This window comes from Pelophylax lessonae (assembly GCF_965119305.1).
Source record: "Pelophylax lessonae genome assembly, chromosome: 2".
NCBI classification, from domain to species: domain Eukaryota; kingdom Metazoa; phylum Chordata; class Amphibia; order Anura; family Ranidae; genus Pelophylax; species Pelophylax lessonae.
The window spans coordinates 184,800,298-184,824,032 of NC_138769.1; the positions used below are offsets into that span (position 1 = coordinate 184,800,298).

General features: G+C 42.0%; 1 protein-coding gene across 1 annotated transcript in view; it reads left to right on the top strand.

The window, feature by feature from the left end:
• LOC309548016 (interleukin-5 receptor subunit alpha-like) overlaps window positions 1-23,735 on the top strand; it is a 53,251-nt gene that overhangs the window by 19,963 nt on the left and 9,553 nt on the right. The window contains exons 4-8 of the mRNA XM_082247996.1: window positions 1,581-1,704; window positions 6,898-7,018; window positions 8,988-9,163; window positions 12,132-12,262; window positions 21,832-21,970. Coding sequence (XP_082104122.1) covers window positions 1,581-1,704; window positions 6,898-7,018; window positions 8,988-9,163; window positions 12,132-12,262; window positions 21,832-21,970 — 691 coding nt within the window. The remainder of the gene's footprint in view (window positions 1-1,580; window positions 1,705-6,897; window positions 7,019-8,987; window positions 9,164-12,131; window positions 12,263-21,831; window positions 21,971-23,735) is intronic.

Sequence of the window (23,735 nt, forward strand, 5' to 3'; positions counted from 1 at the left end):
AAAAAGGTTCCCCACCCCTGCTTTACATGTAAGATAAGGTATGAGGGTGGGCAGTTTGGGCAGGAGAGGAGGGAGAAGAGTATGCTTTACATTTCATATATAAACCATTTTAATAAAAGATAACTATTATAAGTGTAGGACCCTCCTAGACAGGTGCTAAGTAAAAGCATTGAATGCTCCTGCTGCTTATCAGGGGAGCCTGATCTTTAGTTAGGCCTGCTCTCTGTGCTCAGTGTGTATTCATCTGGTCTGAGGGAGTATCCCCACTGTAACCAATGGGGAGTCATGTTGGACAGTGGAGGAAACCTGGCCAATGAGGCACAAGCTTTTGTAACTGTCCCAGTGGGTTGACACTTGAAGAGGTGCATCATGGGATTGGTGATAAAAGCGGGGAGCGCATGAGGCAGGGTATCTTTTGGCGGGAGCAAAGTCTCAGAAGGAGGTGAGGAGGTGGCTGTCTCTCCTCCTGCAGAGTGAGGAAGGTGGTCAAAGCGGTCGGCCTAGGGACCAGGAGTAGAGCTGGGCTGCAGAGGATCCAGTGTGCTGACCAATGGAGCTGTTGGGTAGAGGACTTTGGGAAAAACAGTATTGTTAGTACTAAAGGATCTGCCTAGGGGTCTGCCTAAGAGAGGGGCCACTCCAGAGAAGTCATGGGATCAAGAAGCCAGCTCACTCAGGGTGTTACAGTAAAAGGGGTGCCATGTAGTGAACCCTGAAGAATAGGAACAAAGGGGATGCCAGGAAGGGCCCTGAAGTTGTTCAGCAGTACAGTCAGATTGCTTCAGAGTACAGATTACCTCAGAGAATGACTTCAGTTCTGCGTCACAGCTAGCGACAGACTGAGACCAGCGGCCTAGCCGTGACTAGCACAGTTTGAGTGTTACTCAGCGTTACTCAGCCTTAACAAGCGTTAACCAGCATTTATTCAAGGCTCCGCTGCCTATTGTGCATAGTTTCTTTCAGTTGGAGTATCCCACCCATCCCTTCTCCTATCCAAGTTCCTAATAAAACATAAAAACCAAAGAAACTGGACTGATTCTTGTCTGAGGAAAAAACACTTGGAGAAATGCCAGATTGTTCTACTGTTGCTAATGGTAACCCAGGGGGACCCGTAATCAGCAGCTCCCTTGGGAGTAGTGCTACATAAGCAACCCCATTTGTCCTGGCAGCAAATGCATTGGTGAAATCATAAGATTATTGTATACTGAGTTCAGACCCATTTATCACATTGCTTTTATAGCATTTAGAAAATAGCTAAGCTATTAAAAATGGTCCAGATCTCAATAACAGCAAAGGAGAACTGCCAGTCTATCCGTGCAAAACAGGTACATCCCTGACACACAAGAGAACAAGAATAAAATATTCAGCATATTCAAACTGTACTATTCATTTGTAAAACCTTACATTTAAAACAAATTACTATGACATATATAATGCATAACTTCAAGTTAATACTATGAATTGAAAGTTAGAATGTCAATGAGTTTATTTTATTTCCCTGTAACCATCAGGGGCATATACATGCTACAATATTATATAGACTTTAAAAGAAGTAACAACCATTGTTAACTGTTTTTCAGATAAAAAAATGTAACGCAAATATACCCTTGGGAAAACAATCAAGTGTTTGTCTCAAGGTGACTCCTGCTATTAATAATGAAGAATTTCAAAATTTTTCATCAGAAGAAAAATGTGTAAATCTTGGTAAGTCAATATAAAATAACATCTGAGATGTCTATTACTTTACAGAAAGAAAATAGTTTTGGCAATATTACAGGAAGTGTAAATGTTTTCATCATTAATCCAATTCCTTTTTCAATCATCTATAATTCAAGGTTACTCGTTTTGTCTCAGAATGTGAATATGGTCTAGTACAATCAATATGGAAAAAAAATATCTATAAACATATATTTAACCACTTAAGCCCCGGAGGATTTGGCTGCTCAAAGACCAGGGCCTATTTTGCGATTCGGCACTGCGTGACTTTAACAGACAATTGCGCGGTCGTGTGGCGATGTACCCAAATGAAATTGACGTCCTTTTTTTCCCACAAACAGAGCTTTCTTTTGGTGGTATTTGATCACCTGTGCGGTTTTTACTTTTTGTGCTATAAACAAAAAAAGAGAGACAATTTTGAAAAAATAACAATATTTTTCACATTTTTTTATATGAAATTCCAAAAAAAAAATTTAAAAATCAAAATTTTTTAACATTTTAGGCCAATTTGTTTTCTGCTACATATGTTTGGTAAAAAAAATCGCAATAAGCGTATTTTGATTGGTTTGCACAAAAGTTATTGCGTCTACTAACTACAGGAAAGATTTATGTCATTTTTATTGGTTTTTTTTTACTAGTAATGGCGGCGATCTGCGTTTTTATTTTGTGGGACTGCGACATTGCGGCGGACAGATCGGACCCTTGACTGCCATTTTTGACACTTTTGGGGGTACCAGTGACATTACTACAGTAATCAGTGCTATAAATATGCACTGTTACTGTACAAATGACACTGGGAGGGAAGGGGTTAACTTTATTGGTGATCAGTGGGTTAAATGTATCCCTAGGGGTGTGATTCTAACTGTGGGGGGGCATAGCAGGATCGTATGATCTCTGCAGTTACACCAGGGAGAATGACAAGCGGCTTTGTTTACATCAGCCGCCTGCCTTTCTCCCTCTCCAGTGGGAGATCGCAAAAGACCGGCGGACATCGGAGCCGCCGTTCACTCGCGCGGGGATGTTAGTGAACGAGCGTGGGCGGGAGCGCACCCCCGGCGGCGAGCGCTCGCCCCACGTCGTTTTTCCTGTAGGGAGCTGACTGCCGCAGTAAATAGTCGTGCGGGGGTCGGCAAGTGGTTAAAAGTGTGTGTGTGTGGCGTTTACTGTAAATGTATTATTTTTCTTTTTTTTTTTTAACTTTTCATTTTCTTCATGGTGGAAGGGGGGCTGGATCTGGTCTCCATTCACCAGATCCAGAGTCCCCATGAAGAATAGTAAAGTAAAAGAAATAATGTAAAAAGAGTGTAAAAATAAATAAATACTGTGCAGCAATCGATCATTTCTAATAACTATCGCATTCTGGCTGCAATCAGCCAGCAATTGATTACTATCCCTTAGATTGTAAGCTCTAACTAGCAGGGCCCTCTGATTCCTCCTGTACTGAATTGTAATGTAACTGTACTGTCTGCCCTAACCTTGTAAAGCACTGCGCAAACTGTTGGTGCTATTTAAATCCTGTATAATAATAATAATTTGTTTATTTGCTGAGTGACTTCCTGTTCATTCACAAACGGAAGCATAGTAAACAGTTTACAATGCTTCATTTATGAATGGACACTGTGAGAGTGTGTTCATTCAAAAAAGGAAGGGGCCAGCAAATTACATATTTACTAGCCCCATATTTACTTTACCAATAATAAATAGTTTTGGCCCAGTTTTAGCAATATTACAGGAAGTGTAAATGTTTTCATCATCAATCCATTTCTTTTTTCAATCATTTATAATTCAAGGTGAGTCATTTTGTCTCAGAATGGGAATATGGTCTAGTACAATCAATATGGAAAAATAATATCTATAAATATGTCTTACAAATGATATGTGTGTGTGGTGTTTACTGTATATTTATTATTTTTATTTATTTTTTTTTTATTCTCACTTGTTTTTTTATTTTACTTTTCATTTTCTTCGTGGGGGAAGGGGGCTGGATCTAGTCTCCACTCACCAGATCCAGAGTCCACATGAAGAAAAGTAAAGTAAAAGAAATAATGTAAAAAGAGAAAGTGTAAAAAAATTAATAAAAAATAAATAAATAAATGCTGTGCAGCAATAGATCCTTTCTAATAGCTATCGCATTCTGGCTGCAATCAGCCAGCAATTGATTACTATCTCTTAGATTGTAAACTCTAATGAGCAGGGCCCTCTGATTCCTCCTCTATTGAATTGTATTGAAACTGTATTGTCTGCCCTAATGTTGTAAAGCGCTGCACAAACTGTTGGCGCTATATCAATCCATAATAATAATAATAATATTATTAATAATCAATAATAATAATATTGGGGCTGGACAAAGCTAAAATGGCTGTGTCTGAGCTCCCGTACTGACAGGAAGTGCAGTGATGTTCTTACTCTCCTGATGTAAACACTGTGCAGAAGCCTAGTGTTTACATTTTTTTCCACAGCACACTCCATAGAACAATCTGTAGAAGCATTGGAAGCCCAGCAGGTTATTAATAAAGATAGATTTAGGATTTTGTTATGGGACTTTTAAGGTGCAAACACACAAATAAATGATGGAGAAAAAATAATTTTGATAAAAACAATTTTACAAATTTTTATTCATCAAAGATAACAAATATTGTTTTAAAAACATATAAAAAGAAAGAATAACTGTATAATGCCTGCTCAACATAGCTTATTCAGGTGACTGACGGGCATCTTTGATAAGTTATTTTTCTGTATACAATGAAAAAAAATCACATCAGAATTTTATATTTATACATGCATTTTATAGTGTTTATTATACTCAACGTAGTCAACAGTTGAGTATAATAAATACTATAAAATGCATGTATAAATATAAAATTCTAATGTGATTTTTTTCATCTAAATCTAAACTTGTTTCCAAGGAAAAAGTCCCAACCAGTGACTAGACAGTGAAAGGAGAAGCAGCACAGTGATTCACCCATCTCTTTGTCACACTGCTTTCTCTATACTTCTTGTCAGCAAATTTGTATCTGGTACTGCTTCTTCCTGGGATACACAGTTTGGAAAAGCCAGACACCAAGTAAAATTCACATAATTACACTGCTGGAATATAAAGAAATGCATTGGCAAATACATTTAATGGTGTATTAATGATTACAGAGCTGCAATCATTTGTAGCTTTTATATCTGCCTTGAGTTCAGCTTCTAGGTTTACAGGAAGAATTAGTGTGAGGGGACCTCATAGTAAGGCATCACTGACTGCACCGGGTAATAACATGGACTTTTAAATAGATCATAGCTGGTTTTAATCCATACATGTTCTTTCCAATTCTATAGGATTATCAATGCCATCAAAGCATTTACCATTGGAAAGGATTCAATTACTTAAAAAGACATTATAGGTTCATTTAAAACTAACAAACATGTCGTACTTACCTTTTCTGTGCAGTGGTTTTGCACAGAGCAGCCCCAATCTACCTCTTTTCAGAAGCGCTCCCTCTTCAGCCAGTGCCCCCAATAGCAAACTGCTTGCTATGGGGGCACTGATGCATGCTCGCTTCCAAGCCCTGCTTCTATGGGTCCATAGCAAAGACAGATCCATGGCTCTGTCCCACCCATTGCTCTCTCCTCATTGGCTTACTGGCTGTGATTGACAATAGCATTAGCCGATGGCTCCTGCTGCTGTCTCAGTAAATGAGGAATGCAAGACCCAGGAGAAGCTTAGCTCTCATTCACATCGCTGGATGGAGAGGTAGCTCAGGTGAGTACTGAAGGGGCTGGCGGGGGGTCCTGCACACGGAAGGTTTTTTACCTTCCTGCATAAAATGAGGCTAGAATGAGCCTCAAAAACCACTTTACCCACTTGAAGATTTAGCCCCTTTATTACCAGCCAATTTTTTGTTATGCAGCACTGACCTATTTTAACTGACAATTGCGCGGTCATGGAACGAAACAAAATGTATATCTTTTTTTTTCTACACAAATAGAGCTTTCTTTTGGGGATATTTGATCACCTCTGGCTTTTTATTTTTTATTATATTAAAAAAAAAAAAAAAACCTGACAATTTAAAAAAATATATATGTATTTTTTACTTTCTGCTATAAAACATATCCCAGAAAAAATTAAATCTCGTAATGAATTTTGGTCAAAATATATTCTCATTCATGTCTTTGGTTAAAAAAAAAAAAAAATCCTAATAAGTGTACATATATTAATTGGTTTGTGTGAAAGCCGTAGGGTCTACAATCTATGGGATATATACTGGAACTTTTAAATATTTATTTTTATACTAGTAATGGCGGTTATCAGCGACTTAAAAAAGGAATGCAATACTGTGGCGGTCAATCTAACTGATGCCAGGGGGGGGAGGGGCTAACTAACTGCTATTACATCACCAGTGCCATTATTACAGTGATCTGTACTAATAATATGCAGTGTCACTAATACTGTATATAATTACTGTACTAATGACACTGGGCAGGAAGGGATTAACATCTAGACTGATCGAGGGGTTAAATATGTGCCTAACGTGTTTGTATGTGTGCTGTGTGCTGCTTTTACTAAGGATCTAGTTGTTTTCATTCCCTGCTTAGCAGGGAATCAAAAATCAACTAGATCCCCTGTCACTGAACACAGCTCTGTGCTGTTTACACCCACAGAGCTATGTTCTGCCAGCCAATTGCCGGGTGTGGGCTGTCAGCGGTCAATCACTGGCCGGCACCCGGTGATCGGCATGTGCTGTGATGAATCACAGCACAGCTGGGCAGGCGGGCACGTGCCCTTTACCCGGAAATGCAAAATCATGTATATGTGTAGTGGCCACCCTGTAGCAGTAAAGCTACAACAGGAGCGGTCACTATTTAAAGTGACACTTTTTCTTTGGGTTGTTTATTTTTTCCATCTTAGATACTATTCGACCATTATTTTACTGTATTTTATAAATTCTATCATTGAAAGAGGAAGAAAAATGTTCCTCACGAATAAATGTGAAAACCTGTATTACCTCAAAAAGGAATTCACAGAATGTTCAACATTTTGCTGAAGCCAGTCCAATAATTAAATTTTGTTCTTCTTTGGAAATAAAAATAATTTAATTTAAAATGATTTCCTCTTTTTATCAGCATTTGTAAGCTGATACTTGTAATAATTAGTTTCTGTGTTCTGACATGATATGCACTGTATGTTATAACCCTCAGAAAGATATGGGACCTCAGCTGAAAATGTATCTTGCACAGTTTATAACACATCTTCAATGACATGTACATGGATGTTTGGAAAAAATGCTCCAGACAGCACTTCATACATACTTTCTCTCATGTAAGTATATGCATTATGTGGCACTATATCATACTAAAATATTTATTTTTGGTTGCAAATAGTCTTGAGTGGATTGGTTGGTTAGCACCTGGATAAACAGCAATGGTGAGCAGATTGATGCATATATCCCCAAGTTACCCCTAACTATTTTATGAACTGATAAAGGACCCCTTGATTGTTAATGTGTGGTCACTTTTAGGTGGTAGAACCCAAAAGGGAACTAGAAGGTGTCCTTTTTAAAGTGTTACTAAACCTACAACAGTAAAATCAGTCTGTATATGCAGTAAAGCATGCTTGTTATACTTACTGTGGAACCTAAGGGGTTAATCCTATGCATTATGTAAAAAGACTGTTTGATCCTGTATGCACAAAACCTCTTCTTCCACTGACTTCAGAACATGTCCGGATAGTACAAAAATTGGTGTGTATTGCTAGATAGTTTTTCTTTTTTTCTCGGAAGGGTGCATGTGACCAGCACAGGGCCAATCAGCACTGTCCAGACAGAGATCCTGGATCCTGATAGGAAAGCTCAGTGCAGTATACAAAAACTCCTACTACAAGCTTTACCAGGAACTGATAGAAGTTACAAGTCTGCTATAAACTGCCTATGGGAAAAGGTATTTAGCAGTTTATATTTACTAAAATGATTGCATTTCCATGTTCTGTGCACTGTGGGAGACCAGATACAGTGAATGCAGGGTCATGGGTTTAGTAACACTTTAAGTTATTACATATACACTTCCCATCACAGGTGATGGAATATCATAGCCGATATTCCCCAGCATGCTCTGTAACTAGATCCCAACTGTGGGTCAACAAATGAAGGGCAGGGGTCCTTTCCGGAGGATAAAAGTAGATACACGGTGGCGCAAGCTAACAGCATTAAACTAAAAGGTAGTCCATGGTGTAGCCATGTAGGCTATCATAAAAGTCTTTTGTTGTGGGACAGGGAACAGTCCATACATCAGGGCCAGCCTAGTGGGGAGCAGGAAGCAATCTCCAAACATGCAAGATACAAAGAGAGAAAAACAGGCGCCTCCGAGTAAAGACTGTAGCATTTAATGAACAAGGTACATTAAAAACTTACATCAAAGTAAGTGAATGTAGGTGAGATGGGTCCTTCCGGCATCCAGGTACGGTATGGGGCCACCGCTGGTGGTCCGTGATCCTCTCTGTCCTTCCAGTTCCTGTCCTGCAGGAAGTGGAGTGGTGTCACTGGGGTGGGACTGAGGCTGAGACCACAGAGTGGAATGCAGGGTGAGCCGAACTTGCCGTCCAAGGATCTTCCGGTGTGATGACGAAGCGTTTTCGAGCATGCGCACTGCGGTGGAATACTAGCGCGTGCTCCTTTTTCAAGTCAGGTCTGACTTGAAAAAGGTGCGAGCCCTGGTATTCCACCGCAGTGCGCATGCTCGGAAACGCGTCGTCATCATGCCGGAAGATCCTTGGACGGCAAGTGCGGCTGATCCTGCTTTCCACTCTGCGGTCTCAGCCTCAGTCCCACCCCAGTGACACCACTCCACTTCCTGCGGGACAGGAACCGGAAGGACAGAGAGGATCACGGCCCACCAGCGATGGCCCCATACCGTACCTGGATGTCGGAAGGACCCATCTCACCTACATTCACTTACTTTGATGTAAGTTTTTAATGTACCTTGTCCATTAAATGCTACAGTCTTTACTCAGAGGCGCCTGTTTTTCTCTCTTTGTCCTTTCCGAAGCCCTACTGCTTTTTACCAATGTGTCTTAATGAATGCAAAAGGCTATGGCTATCCTGCCACAACAGCCCTACTTGTTGTTGGTAAGAGCACACATTTATTTTATGAACTGTATCAGGTTTTGTACTATAGAATGGCATATTTTATGAAACAATGAGAACCTGGCATCAGGGCACAGAAGGGTTATAATATACCATGATCTGTAATTTAACATGTTTTGTATCAATATCAAGACTTTTACATTTCCTTAGACAAGGAGATACAAATGTACGATGTCATCAATACACAAGAAATTTCCAAACAAGGACTGGTGCCTGCACATTTGATGATTTAGGACTAGGCTTCTTCGATGATGTCACCATAGTTTTACAAGGCTCAGATCCTGGGATAGAGGTGTTTGAAGATAATATTAAGCTTGCACTCAAAGGTAAAGTATATAATGAGTGCTGTAGTAAAAAAAAAAATGATGTGCATTTTTTATTAAAGATTTTTATTGACTGATATCTCTAGTTTTTTTTTTTTTCTCCTACATGCCTCAGTATGTTGAAAAAAAAAACGAATAGCTGTTAAAATATAAAGCAATTATGGGCTACAGGGCATACCCAAATTAAGATGGATCTCCTAAATGACCTACAGATGGCTTGGGAAGAGCTTGCCTCTGAGGTTGTGAACTGGGAGGTCTGGGGTGACACTGCCTTCTGAGTCAGCTTGGTCTGAGGTTCCAGTAAGAGAAGATGAATCATGAAGGCTTAAAATAATCTTGCAGAAATCATCATTCTTTAAAACAGGGGTGGGGAACCTTTTTTCTGCCAAGGGCCATTTGGGTATTTATAAAATCCTTCGGAGGCCGTACAAAATTATCAACTTTAAAATGTGCCTGTTATATTTGGTCAAACATTTAATTAACTCACCCCTATTGTGATGGCTGCAACTGCTTCTGTTTGGTGAGGTGTGTGATGTGATGGTATTGATGATGTTGCTACTTGCAACTGGTTTTCCAGGTTTGCGTCGGTCAGTCTGGAGCGCAGTTGACTCTTTGTGGTGGTAAGTTTTGAAAAGAACTGCTGGTGGGTACTGCTGGTAGGTACAGCTGGCTGGTACTGCTGGTAGGTACAGCTGGCTGGTACTGCTGGAGGGTACAGCTGGCTGGTACTGCTGGTGGGTACAGCCAGGGCCGGACTGGCCTGCCGGGATAGCGGGAAATTTCCCGGCAGGCCGGCTGCCTTGGGGCTGCTGTCAGCTATGAGCTGCTGTGGGATGTTTTTTTTCCTCACAAGAGCAGCGGCTGGGTGCCGCCCACTCCATTAGAACTGGTGTCTGGTGGAGTGATATGCTTTGGTGTGCAGTCACGCCTCTTTTTGTCAGCTGGCTGAGTCGGGGCTTTCACAGAGCTCCAATAAAGGTGGGCGGAGCTAGAAGAGGTTACACAGACAGCAGCCCCGATCATTGCTTCCTGCCCAGCACATATCTCCCTGAATGAAGATCTGAGAGGACAGATAGCAGCCTTCATCTTCTCGCCGTGAGTCCTGACCTTCTCTGCCTTCCACCCTCTACTATGCTGTGTGTAAACCTGCCCTGCATCTTGCATTGCAGGTTTACTGAGACAGACAGAGAGAGACTTTCTTGTATAGGTCAGGGATATACTGGGACATCTGAGAGGATTCATAGATGTATTCCACACACACATCTTTTATAATAAGTTATAGTATGTATATGGAATACATCTATGTATCACCTCAGAAGTCTAAGCATATTCCTAACCTATTAGAAAATCTAAGTATGAACAGCACTGAATGTAATTACATAACAGAGCCAACTATAGGAAAGTATAAAAAAAAGTCCACCCTTGCAGTGTAGGTGTGGGGAGGGGAAGCTGGGGGGGGGGGGGAGGGGGGAGGGGGAGAAATGCCTCTTTTACCTTATTCCATGTTGCAGCCAGCTCCAGTGCTTTCTTCCTCCACACAAAACTCTGACATCATCACATTAATGTCCCTGTATAGTATGATTGGGAGACTGGAGTGTGACCACAGCCAGTACTTTACATAGAAGCTGAAGGGGACAAGTTACAGCACTGGAGGAAGCCTACAGGAGCCACAGCCCATGACCTCTCCTGTACAATGTCCGCAGCCCCTGACCTCTCCTGTACAATGTCCGCAGCCCATGACCTCTCGTGAACCGTGTCCGCAGCCCATGACCTCTCGTGAACCGTGTCCGCAGCCCATGACCTCTCGTGAACCGTTTCCGCAGCCCATGACCTCTCCTGTACAATGTCCACAGCCCATGACCTCTCCTGTACAATGTCCGCAGCCCCTGACCTCTCCTGTACAATGTCCGGAGCCCATGACCTCTCCTGTACAATGTCCACAGCCCATGACCTCTCCTGTACAATGTCCGCAGCCCATGACCTCTCCTGTACCGTGTCCGCAGCCCATGACCTCTCCTGTACAATGTCCGCAGCCCATGACCTCTCCTGTACAATGTCCGCAGCCCATGACCTCTCCTGTACCGTGTCCGCAGCCCGTGACCTCTCCTGTACAATGTCCGCAGCCCATGACCTCTCCTGTACAATGTCTGCAGCCAATGACCTCTCCTGTACAATGTCCGCAGCCAATGACCTCTCCTGTACAATGTCCGCAGCCCCTGACCCTTTCTGTACCGTGTCCGCAACATTTCCTGTACCATGTCTGCAACCTCTGACCATCTCCTGTATCCTGTCCGCGGTCTCTGACAAGCTCCTGTAACATGTCCGCAGCCTCTGACCATCTCTTGTCTTTTATCGTGTCTGCAGTCTCTGAGAGGGAGCCTGGAAAGAAGTTTGCTCTTATATTTATAAAGTCATATGTGCTTTCATGTCTGTCTTATCTATATATAATACACTTTTCAAATGTGCTTTAAAACTCATGGTTTTCCCCGATTACGAACAAGAAAATAATGGCATTATGCTGTTGGCCCGTATAATAATGCTATGGGGCTGATATGAAATTATTTCCAGGGCTGAATTTTATTCCCAGTCCGGCCCTGGGTACAGCTGGCTCTGGCTGGTACTGCTGTGTGTGTGCTGCTGGTGGGAAATGCTGGCTCGGAGAAGTGTAGCGTGAAGCGGCGTCGCGCTGGAGGAAGAGGCGATGTTTCCTGTATTGGTCACAGGCGGAGTGCATTTGATATCACTCCCCCTGTGACTCACTCAGGCTGTCAGAATGGAGCCGGAACTATACAGAAAGCATCGGCTCCATTCTGACAGATCAGCTGAGACACAGACTCAGCTGCATAGGGGGCCGGACCAGATGACTTCGCGGGCTGCATACGGCCCTCGGGCTATAGGTTCCCCATCCCTGCTTTAAAATAATGTTTTAGTATTCACACCAAACATAGTTTCTTTTTGTTTTATATTACAGAAATGTTTAATCCACCAAGAGACATTTCAGTGATATCATTTGAAGACAGCCTTACCATATACTGGCGAAGTCCACAAACACAGTATGTTGTTGGTGATAAATGTTTAAATTACAACATTCAAAAGAACAAGGTATAGCACACATGAAATATCTGACATATTTCTCATTTTTTTCATTTCTGAAAGTATTACTCTAGATAGATCAACAAAAGGTGAGTTGAGCACACTACATAATCTTTTTGGAAAAGTGTTTTCAGTTGTAACCTTAACCTCAAGGTCTATGGTGGCAATATTACACATACTTTACATGTGAACTCATTACATGTTGTCAGGAAATTACTGTTATGTTTAACCACTTAAGCCCCGGAGGATTTGGCTGCTAAAAGACCAGGGGGTATTTTGCGATTCGGCACTGCGTGATTTTAACGGACAATTGCGTGGTCGTGCGATGCTGTACCTAAACGAATTTGACGCCCTTTTTTTCCCACAAACAGAGCTTTCTTTTGGTGGTATTTGATCACCTGTGCGATTTTTTGATCACGCGCTATAAACAAAAAAAGAGCGTCAATTTTGCAAAAATAACAATATTTTTCACATTTTTTTATATGAAATTCCCCAAAAAAAAGAAGTAAAAATCAAAATTTTTTAACATTTTCGGCCAATTTGTTTTATGCTACATATGTTTGGTAAAAAAAAAACGCAAAAAGCGTATTTTGATTGGTTTGCGCAAAATTTATTGCGTTTACTAACAAAGGGAAAGATTTTTGTCATTTTTATTGTTTTTTTTTTTAACGCGTAATGGCGGCGATCTGCGATTTTTTTTGCGGTACTGCGACATTGCGGCGGACAGATCGGACCCTTGACTGACATTTTTGACACTTTTGGGGTTACCAGTGACATTTCTACAGTAATCAGTGCTATATATATGCACTGTTACTGTAAAAATACACTGGCAGTGAAGGGGTTAACTTTATTTGAGAGGGAGGGGCTGTGTGTCCCCCTAGGGGCGTGATTCTAACTGTGATTGGCTGTGACTTGAGGTGTAGTTACACTGATCAACGGTTCTACATAGTAGAACCGTATGATCAGTGTCTCTACACAGGGAGAACTGACAGGCAGCTTGTTTACACAAGCTGCCTGACTTTCTCCCTCTCCCCCGACGATCGCAGAGTGACCGGCGGACATCGGGTCCGCCGGTCACACGCGCGGGGGTGTGCGTGACCGCGCTGGAGCGCGCCGCCGGCGGCGTGCGCTCGCTCCCCAGACCCTCCCAGGCTAGTGACGTACCGATACGTCACTCTGCCTGTGAGGGGCTGACCGCCGCAGTATATGTTCGTGCGGCGGTCGGCAAGCGGTTAATCTTACTACCAGGCTAACTATAGATAGGGAAAGCTTGCTGAATTTTGGCCTAGGTGGCAAATACAAACAATTGCCTTGTCACAGTAGACCACAGTCACCTACTTCTCAGCTGCTGATACAAACAAGCAGCAGCCAACTGCAACAACTGACAGTGGGGTATCTGAGCTGGTGAATGGGCTTTTCTGGAGAGCTCAAGTTTAGCTCACCACTATACTGGCATTTTAGTTTTTGCCTGTAGCATCTGTGCTATCCTGTATGCACGGTATACTAGAGTGATGCAAACATTTTGTCAGTGGTGGTGACCAATCTTGTTGAGTGTCCATATTACAAGATCCACATACCCAGTTCCCCTGGATAATGCTTGTTGCCCAATAACTATCATCTGTTACACATACACTATAATTAATAATTTGTGTACAATCAATGCTCCCTGTAAAACAGTGCACTTATTATGTGTATGCAAGCAATAAAACAAACAATCCCTCCGTGAAAATAAATTATTCAATATTTGCTGTACACTACTTATGCCTCGTACACACGCAACAATTATCGGCCGACCGATCGTTAAACTTTTGTCCAGAGTTGTGTTTTGTTGGTTGGAATGTGCCTAGACTGCACACAAATTTTCTCGGCCAACAAAAATCTACTTCAGAAGTGATGTCATGTGCTGGTTTACTTTCCGTGTGTTTTTTCTTCTCTGAGCATGCCCAGTCTTGCTCATCAGATTTTTGTCTGCCAAAATCTGTACTGACTGACGGAAAATCGGCCGTTGTGTTGACGGCCAACAAAAATTTTTTTCTAGCTTGCACACCAGATTTTATTTGGCCGAAAAGTCGGAGTCGGTTGTCGAAAGCATGATACTAACAAGCCGATCAGACGTTGGCCGAAAATTCCCGGCCAATAATCGATGCGTGTGTACGAGGCATTAGTGATTCACCACACTAAAGATACCAAAAGTAATTTTAAAATACAGTGAAGCGCTACTGGCCATAACCTAATCTTGCAACAGTGATGATTACAAAAAATATATACATATCTATCCCAAATGTAAACATAAAAACAAAGCAAATGTAGCACTGCCCCCTTAAGCGCCCGTTCACATACGAGCGACGCTACTTCGCACCGCGACCTCGGAGGTCGCGGTGCGAGCAGCGCGCCGCGACCTCGGAGCGGCCGCCACGGACTTCGTAACATTGAAGTCTATGGTGGTCGCCTCCTGGTCGCCCCAAAGAAGCTCCAGACCCTTTTTCTAAGTCGGAGCGACTTGTGTCGCTCCTATTAGAACGGGTCAGCAGCTTCCCTATGGGAGGCGACCTACGGCAACCTGTGAGGCGACCAGGTCGCCTCAGTGTGAACCGGGACCAAGAGCTGCTGTTTTTTTTACACTTTTGGATTCCCCTGGGTTACCCGTAGCAACTGCATGCAGAATCTTAACACTTTACTTTCTCGGCCCAGTCAATGAACAGTCTAGGGGTTGTTGTTTTTTTGGTTTTACTTAATGTTGGGATAGGGGAAGAGATGAGTGGGATACTCCAACAATTGAACTATTCACAATGCTGAGGACTTCTGACTGAGAATGCAGCAAAGCCGCAGTTTCATCCTGCCACTAGATAAATCTGAGGTAAATGTTGCTTTTGGTAATTATCTTCAGGGCACACACCTTTCTCTCCACTGGCTGACACCCGTCCACTGACTACACTACTCTGGAGTGGCCCCCTTCCTGGTCAGGCCTGTAGACACGATCCTCTGTACTCACGATACTGCTTTCCAGGTTCTCCAGTGCCTCAACTCCTCTAGTCAGCTCTCCTGGACCTCTGGGTTCAGCTCCACACTTCTGGCACACAAGGCCGACTGCCTGTGACTGTACACCAACTACTGCAGAAGAGGAGGCAGCTGCCACCCTCCTTCAGGGACTCTGCTCACCAGCCAAAGATCTTGAGCACATGTGCCCCTGGCTTTATATATAATGCCCCCAGACTTGTATAAAGTACTCTAAATTTCTACTTGAGTAAAAGTACAAGTGCTCGGTCAAAAAGTGACTTGAGTAGAAGTGGAAGTGCTCGCAGAAAAAGTTACTTAAGTAGAAGTACTAAAGTATTCAACATTTTTTTTACTTAAGTATTGCAAGTAGTTTTTTCAAAAAATTTGCTACTTAAGTACTAAAAGTAAAAAGTACCAGTAGTTTTGAAAAAAAATTCTACTCAAGTACTGAAAGTAGAAGTACAAGTACTGTGTTATGTAGTTATTAAAGAAAGAAGTCAAAAGTTTGAACATCATATTGTTTTTTATTATTTCAAATGATTTATTCAAATGATTAACCTGTGTTTGTTAGTAGTTTCTTGATGCACTTTAAGCGCTGTAGCACCATTTGTTTGTTTCATATTTTCTTTTTATTGGAAAGATTTGGTATAGCAGCTTTTATTATACACAGCCTTTATTTTCGTATGCGCTGATTTACACGTGACATTATACACATTTTTTTGAGCTTTATGAAACCTGCCATCTACTGTTCTGGCAGTGGTAATTTTTTTAAAAGTAACGAGTAACTATGCAGCACAAAAAAAAAATACTTGAGTAGAAGTATCGAAATCATCGAAAAAATGTAGTGAAGTAAAAGTAGAAGTAGGAGAAAAAAATTCTACTCTAGGAAAGTACAGATACCGCATTTCGGTACTTAAGTACAGTACTTAAGTAGTTCTACTTCGTTACTATACATCTCTGCATGCCCCACAATGTGCTGAGGCCGCAGTCTGTGCCAATCCCTGGGGCTGTATCAAAGCCTGTGTCCTCATAGGCTAGGTTTCCTCCACTGTCCAAGGTGCCTCCCCATTGGGCTCAGTGGGGACACTCCCTCAGACCATATGAATCCCACACTGAGCACATTGAGAAGACCTAACTCACAGATCCTGCTCCCTGTTAAAGAGGAAGTAAAGTCGAAAAAAAAAAAAGAGAAAAAAAAGCCCTGTAAAGAGAAAGGCATAATGAGCTTGTATGCATCGCATACTAGCTCATTATGTAGTACTTACCTTAAAACGAAGCCCCCGCCGTGCCGCCACCTCAGCGACAGGACGGCGACATGTCCTGCCGTCCTGCTCCCGGGTTCGCGTCCTCCGGCCATCTGATTGGCCGGAGGCGCGATTACATCACTCCCACGGCACTGAGCTCTGAAGGAACGGCACGGGTGGCCGTTCCCTCAGAGCGCCTGCGCTGATGACGTCATCGGCAGTTTGCACTGTAAATATTTCCTAAACGGTGCAAGTTTGGGAGATATTTATAGCACCTATAGGTAAGCCTTAATATAGGCTTACCTATAGGTAAAAGTTATACAAGTGGGTTTACAACCTCTTTAAGCAGAGAGAATATAGAATTTACCTGCTGCTCCTCTGATAGACAGACAGAGCCAAAAACGATACTCACTCTCTAGCACCTATCTAGGAGGGTGCTTCACAAATAACATCTTTCAATCAATATGAACAACCACTATGTTCTTCACTCTTCCTATTGTTAAATCAAAGTGCAATCCCACCACCCGGTGAAATGCCTGCTCACCTCACAATAAATATTCAAGGCTTTTCACTTTCTTGTTGTTCACAATGGGTGGATCTCCTTTTGTCCTCCTGGGATAGATCACTCCTCACCAGAGATGTATAGTAACTAAGTAGAACTACTTCACTACTGTACTTAAGTACCGAAAGGCGGTATCTGTACTTTCCTAGAGTAGAATTTTTTCCTCCTACTTCCACTTTAAAGGGCCATACACACTATACAATTTTCTTTAGATTTTTTCCTTCAGATTTACCAAAACCATATAATATGAGGTCAAATCTAAATACTTTCAATTTGTATGCAATCTGGCTGGCCCTTGCACTACATAGAAAAGGTAATGCCCCGTACACACGTACCGAATGTCGGCCGAACGATCGCCTGTCTTTTGTCCGGTGCTGTCCTGTTGGCTGAAAAGTGCTAAAGAATTTGCACACGAATTTTGTCGGCCAACAACAGCCAAATGCAGAAGTGATGTCATGTGATGGTTAACTTTCCTTGTGTTTTTTCTTTTCTGAGCATGCCCAGTCTTGCTAATCTGCTGTCTGTCGGCCGAATTCTGTACTGACTGGCGAACAATCGGCCGTTCTGGTGACGGCCAACAAATATTTTAAAGTCTGCACGACAGATTCTGTTCGGCCGAAAATGCGCTGTCGGCTGTCGGAAGCATCATACTAACAAGCCTACAATCGGCCGATCGTTCAGCGGCCGAATATTTACGGCCGACAATCGGTACGTGTGTACGGGGCTTAAATCTAAAGGAAATCTGACAACAAAAGTTGTATAGTGTGTATCCAGCTTTACTTCACTACATTTTTTCAATGATTTCAATACTTCTACTCCGATATTTTTTTTTTTTTGTGCTGCATAGTTACTCGTTACAATTAGAAACATTACCACTGCCAGAACAGTAGATGGCAGGTTTCATGAAGCTCAAAACATGTGTATTATCAGCGCATACGAAAATAAATGCTACTGTATGTATAAATAAAAGCTGCATTTGAAATAATAAAAAACAATATGATGTTCAAACTTTTGACTTCTTTCTTTAATAACTACATAACACAGTACTTGTACTTTTACTTTCAGTACTTGAGTAGCAATTTTTTTTCAAAACTACTGGTACTTTTACTTTCAGTACTTGAGTAGCAACATTTTTAAAAAAACTACCTACAATACTTAAGTACAAAAAATTTTGAATACTTTAGTACTTCTACTCAAGTCACTTTTTGATCGAACACTTCCACTTCTACTCAAGTCACTTTTTGATCGAGCACTTGTACTTTTACTCAAGTATGGGTTTCGAGTACTTTATACAACTCTGCTCCTCACCACAGGCTGTCAGGGCTTTACACTTTCTTTGCTGGCTGCTCTCATTAAAATACTCTCCTCCTTTCCACTCCTGGGATCAATCATTCCCTATCACCGTTATTTCACCACATGAAACAAAAAGGCATCCCCATAGTGCTCTCCATTTAAAAGCTTTATTAAAATGCCCCGTTTTAAAATTACAGAGATAAACAATAAAAATCAGCGAGTTTCACTCTGTGTCAGAAAAGCTCACCACTCAGCCAGGTTAGCAGTGGCTCTGTGACATTACAGGCTGGGCTCCTCCCTCCTATACGTGTTTCACTATGTAATTGGCTTCTTCAGTTGGATCCTACTGAAGATCCACCTATTGTGAACAGCAAGAAAGGTAGTGAACAGCCTTGAACATTTATTGTGAGGTGAGCAGGCATTTCACCAGGTGGTGGGATTGCACTTTGATTTACCAATAGGAAGAGTGAAGAGCACGGTGGTTGCTCAAATTGATTGAAAGACGTTATTTGCTTTGTTTTTATGTTTACATTTGGGATAGCTATGTATACATTTTTTGTAATCATCACTGTTGCAAGATTAGGTTATGGTCAGTAGCGCTGCACTGTATTTATAATTACATACACTATACTATCAAAAGTATTGGAACACCTGCCTTTACACGCATATGAACTTTAAAGCGGAGTTCCACCCATTTTTAATATGTTGGAATACATAGCTGTATGTAATCCCCTTTAAAACGGCTTTTACCAATGGAAACTTTTTTTTTTTTTTTTTGCTAGTAAGTACCTTAATTTCGGCTTTATTCCTCCTCTCCTCACTTCCTGGTCCGATCGGCGATGACGTCATTCGGCGATCCGCAGTGTCTGCTGGGATGTATTCAATTCCAGAAATCTCGGAGTAGCTGTATCTGTACTGAGCCGTGCCTTCCCCGCCTCCGCCCCGCCTCCGCCCCGCCTCCTCTCATTGAGTTGCATTGTATGAATGTATTAAGGCTGTTCTCTGCCCCGCCTCCGCCCCGCCTCCTCTTACAAATCAATGAGAGGAGGCGGGGCAGAGGCGGGGCAGAGAACAGCCTTAATACATTCATACAATGCTATTCAATGAGAGGAGGCGGGGCGGAGGCGGGGCAGAGAACAGCCTTAATACATTCATACAATGAAACTCAATCAGAGGAGGCGGGGCGGAGGCGGGACAGGCACGGCTCAGTACAGATACAGCTACTGCGAGATTTCTGGAATAGAATACATCCCAGCAGACACTGCGGATCGCCGAATGACGTCATCGCCGATCGGACCAGGAAGTGAGGAGAGGAGGAATAAAGCCAAAATTAAGGTATTTACTAGCAAAAAAAAAAGTTTCCATTGGTAAAAGCCATTTTAAAGGGGATTACATACATCTAAAGTTCCGAAAATGGGTGGAACTCCACTTTAATGGCATCCCAGTCTTAATCCGTAGGGTTTAGGGTTCAATATTGAGTTGGCCCACCCTTTGCAGCTTTAACAGCTTCAACTCTTCTGTGAAGGCTGTCCACAAGGATTAGGAGTGTGTCTATGGGAATGTTTGGCCATTTTTCCAGAAGCGCATTTGTGAGGTCAAGCACTGATGTGGACAAGAGGGCCTGGCTCGCAATCTCCGCTCTAATTCATCCCAAAGATGTTCTAGCGGGTTGAGGTCAGGACTCTGTGAAGGCCAGTCAAGTTCCTCCATCCCAAACTCGCTCATCCATGTTATTATGTACCTTGCTTTGTGAACTGGTCCAAATCATTTGGTGGTGGGGGGATTTTGGTGTAGGGTTGTTTTTCAGGGGTTGGGCTTGGCCCTTTAGTTCCAGTAAAGAGAACTCTTAAGGTGTCAGCATACCAAGACATGTTAGACAATTTCATGCTCCCAATTTTGTGGGAACAGTTTGGGGGTGGCCCCTTTCCTATCCCAACATAACTGCACACCAGTGTACAAACAAGGTCCAAAAAGACATGGATGAGCGGGTTTGGGGTGGAGGAACTTGACTGGTCTGCACAGAGTTCTGACCTCAACCTGATAGAACACCTTTGGGGTGAATTAGAACGCAGACTGTGAGCCAGACCTTCTATCTACATCAGAGCCTAACCTCACAAATGCGCTTCTGGAAGAATGGTCAAACATTCCCATAGACACACTCCTAAACCTTATGGACAGCCTTCCCAGAAGAGTTGAAGCTGTTATAGCTGCAGAGCGTAGGCCAACTCAATATTGAACCCTACAGACTAAGACTGGAATGCCATTAAAGTTCATGTGCGTGTAAAGGCAGGCATCTCGATACTTTTGATAATATAGTGTATGTTCATTGGCTGGCAAGAGGATCTCACTGACTTATAGCCTTAAGCATAAATATAACTAAATATGGCCTTAAGCATGGAAAGTGAGGACAGTGGTTACTTCCATGAATGGTATTCATTGTTTACAAAATGCTGTTTTTATGTAAGAGGTTGCAGAAATGGTTTGCTATACTCCCCACTCTCAGACCTCAGATGCTAGGCAGCATGGCAGCATGGCAGCCTGTCATCCTAGCAACTGCTGTAGATGACAAAAAAAGATATCAGTCCCTGTGTTGCTGAAGCACTACTGGTCCATTGTCTACCATCTGATGTATAGGGATTGGTAACAAACAAAACCACAAACAAAAGAAGATTGGTGGACACCGTGGAAGGTGATCCACTTAGAAAGTCCTGTGGGTCCACCACGTTGGGTAATGGCCCAGTCTGATTCCCCTGAAAGAACAAGCTACTGAAATATCTTGTATAGAGATCGTGTTTTGTTTTGTTTGAGCACGCACTGCGGACTTTGCACTCACTAATGCTGTTGGCCTAAAGCCCCGTACACACGCACAGATTGTTGGCCGTAAATTATTGGCCAACGTCCGATCGGCCGATTGTAGGCTTGTTAGTATGATGCTTCCGACAACCAACTGCGAATTTTCGGCCGAAAAAAATCTGGTGTGCATGCTATAAAATTTTTGTTGGCCAACAACAGAACGGCCGATTGTTCCTCAGTCAGTACAGATTTCGGCAGACAAAAATCAGATGAGCAAGACTGGGCATGCTCAGAGAAGAAAAAACACACTGAAAGTCAACCATCACATGACATCACTTCTGAAGTTGGTTTTTGTTGGCCAACAAAAGTCCAGTGCAAGTCTAGAGCACAATTTAACCAACAAACAACACTGGACAAAAGTTGGCCGATCAGTTGGCCAACAATCTGTGCGTGTGTACGGGGCTTTATTATGAAGACAATATCAGTCAAGGTCTATTAAAATGAATCAATCAATCCTCCTCAAGTTAGAAATCCATTCTGCACTATCTTTCCCTTACAAGTTAAGCCAGTGATGCCTTTATAGGTCTGGTTATTAGCTGAATTAAGTAACAGTTATCTCATGTCTCTGGAATGTTTTTTTTATATATCTTTCTGACTAGAAAATAAATTAACACATTTCTTTTTTTCAGGATCAGTACTACACTACAAGAATTCCACATACGATTCCAAATGTGGAAAATGAATGCTCAGTTCGAATCAGAGCCAGTGGAATGGAGAGATGTCAAATGAATACACAGTGGGGACAATGGAGTGAATGGACATCCTGTGGTAAGATTACACACATATACACAGCAATGCTAAAGAACATACACCATTTACCAGTTTTTTGAAAACTTGCAGAATCCGAGAATGTGGACTTCAGAGCAAAGGCATGTCAACAGTAAGCCCCAGTTCACACTGCCACGACTTTGAACCCAACATCCCATTGTGACTTCACCGCGGCTTGCATAAGACTTCTTTAACAGAAGTCAATGAAAGTTGTGCCGAAGTCGCACCAAAAGTAACGTAAGAACCTTTTTCTAAGTCGGAGCGACTTGAGTTGCACCGATTAGCCTGGTTCCATTAACGTTAATGGGGCACAACTTGTCAAGCGACTTTAAACTCTCAAGTTGCATGACAAGTCACGGCCGTGTGAACCAGGGCCAATTATGAAAAGACAGATATGTGTAAGCTGATCCACAAAATTATTAATACCAACAGTATACTCCTGTGCTTTCTGGGACCAAATGAGAAATAAATATACAAAAAATTATAAAAAATAAAGAAAGATGATGAAAAAAAATCTTTCTACGACTAAACCAGCTGCCACCCCAAAGTGCACCCCAGTAGTGCACTGATAAATGTTACCCCATTCGATTTAACCTGTGGCCATTTATTTAAGCAGTTCTCAAACATTTTACTTATGGGGTTATTAATTTGGTATTAACTTTGTAAATGTATGAAGTCAAAGTTATGCATATTTTTTTTTTGGGTGGGGGGGGGGGGGGCACAATCAATGTTTTCTTTTGGAAGCTGTGTCTTAACAAGAGTTATTAAAAGTTTCCCATATTTTTAAAGGCGAATGGTATAAAAAAGTTTTCATACTTGCTCATTAGTTTAAAAACAGCTAGTTATGGTAGGTACCTGGAACAAATTTTTTTTAATATTAACAGGAAAAAAAGTAGACAAAAGCCAAGTAGAGAAAGGTAATAAGGAATTAAATAACATCTAGTTTGGAGCCATTCCCATTTACCCCTTGCAGCAATGCATATTTCCACAATGCACATACCATACATACTATACATTGTGGCGCACTGTGTTAAAAAAGGTCAAGTTAATTTTTGCCCATTCAAAAAAACATCAGAGCCCCTTGTCTGAGTACTCCTATCAGGAGCCCTCAGCCCTGATGCAAGCAGTGGGCTCACAATACCATAGTGGGAGGATGCCAGCCTGTAGTAGTGGGCATTCCTAGGCAGACTGCATTTGCATACAGACCTCATTAGGAAATGTTCACATGAAATCCTGAGCCTCCTTCATTGAACTGAAATCCAGTGAATAAAGTGGTGGGTAAAGTGGCTAAAGATGCTAGAAGTGATATCCCAATAGCTGCAGTGGTGTTGGTATGTACTGTAGTTCCCCTATCTTGGTTATTCAGCTTGTATGTTCTTTGAGTAGAACTATGGGCAATTTTATTTTCAATTTGGATAGAGCAAGGGAGGGTTATAACCCCTGTCAGATTTTTTTTTTTTTTCCGCAATCTGTGTTTCATCTGGGACATTTCCCTTCACTTCCTGTTCCATAGCCAAACAGGAAGTGAAAGGAAATCCCTGTAAATTAAGGAAATTTCATGGGGACCTCAGTTAAGCGGAAATAGTGTCCCCATTTCCCTCTATTACTTTTCTGGGGACAACCCAAAATGTGTGATTTTCTTTTACTTTCACTTTTAATGATAATGGGAAACAGGACAAATAGGGAGGGTGAGTCTCCTTAACGGGGGGGGGGGGCACAGACAGCAATAAAACCTGACAGGTGTTCTAATTCCTCTCCACTCTAT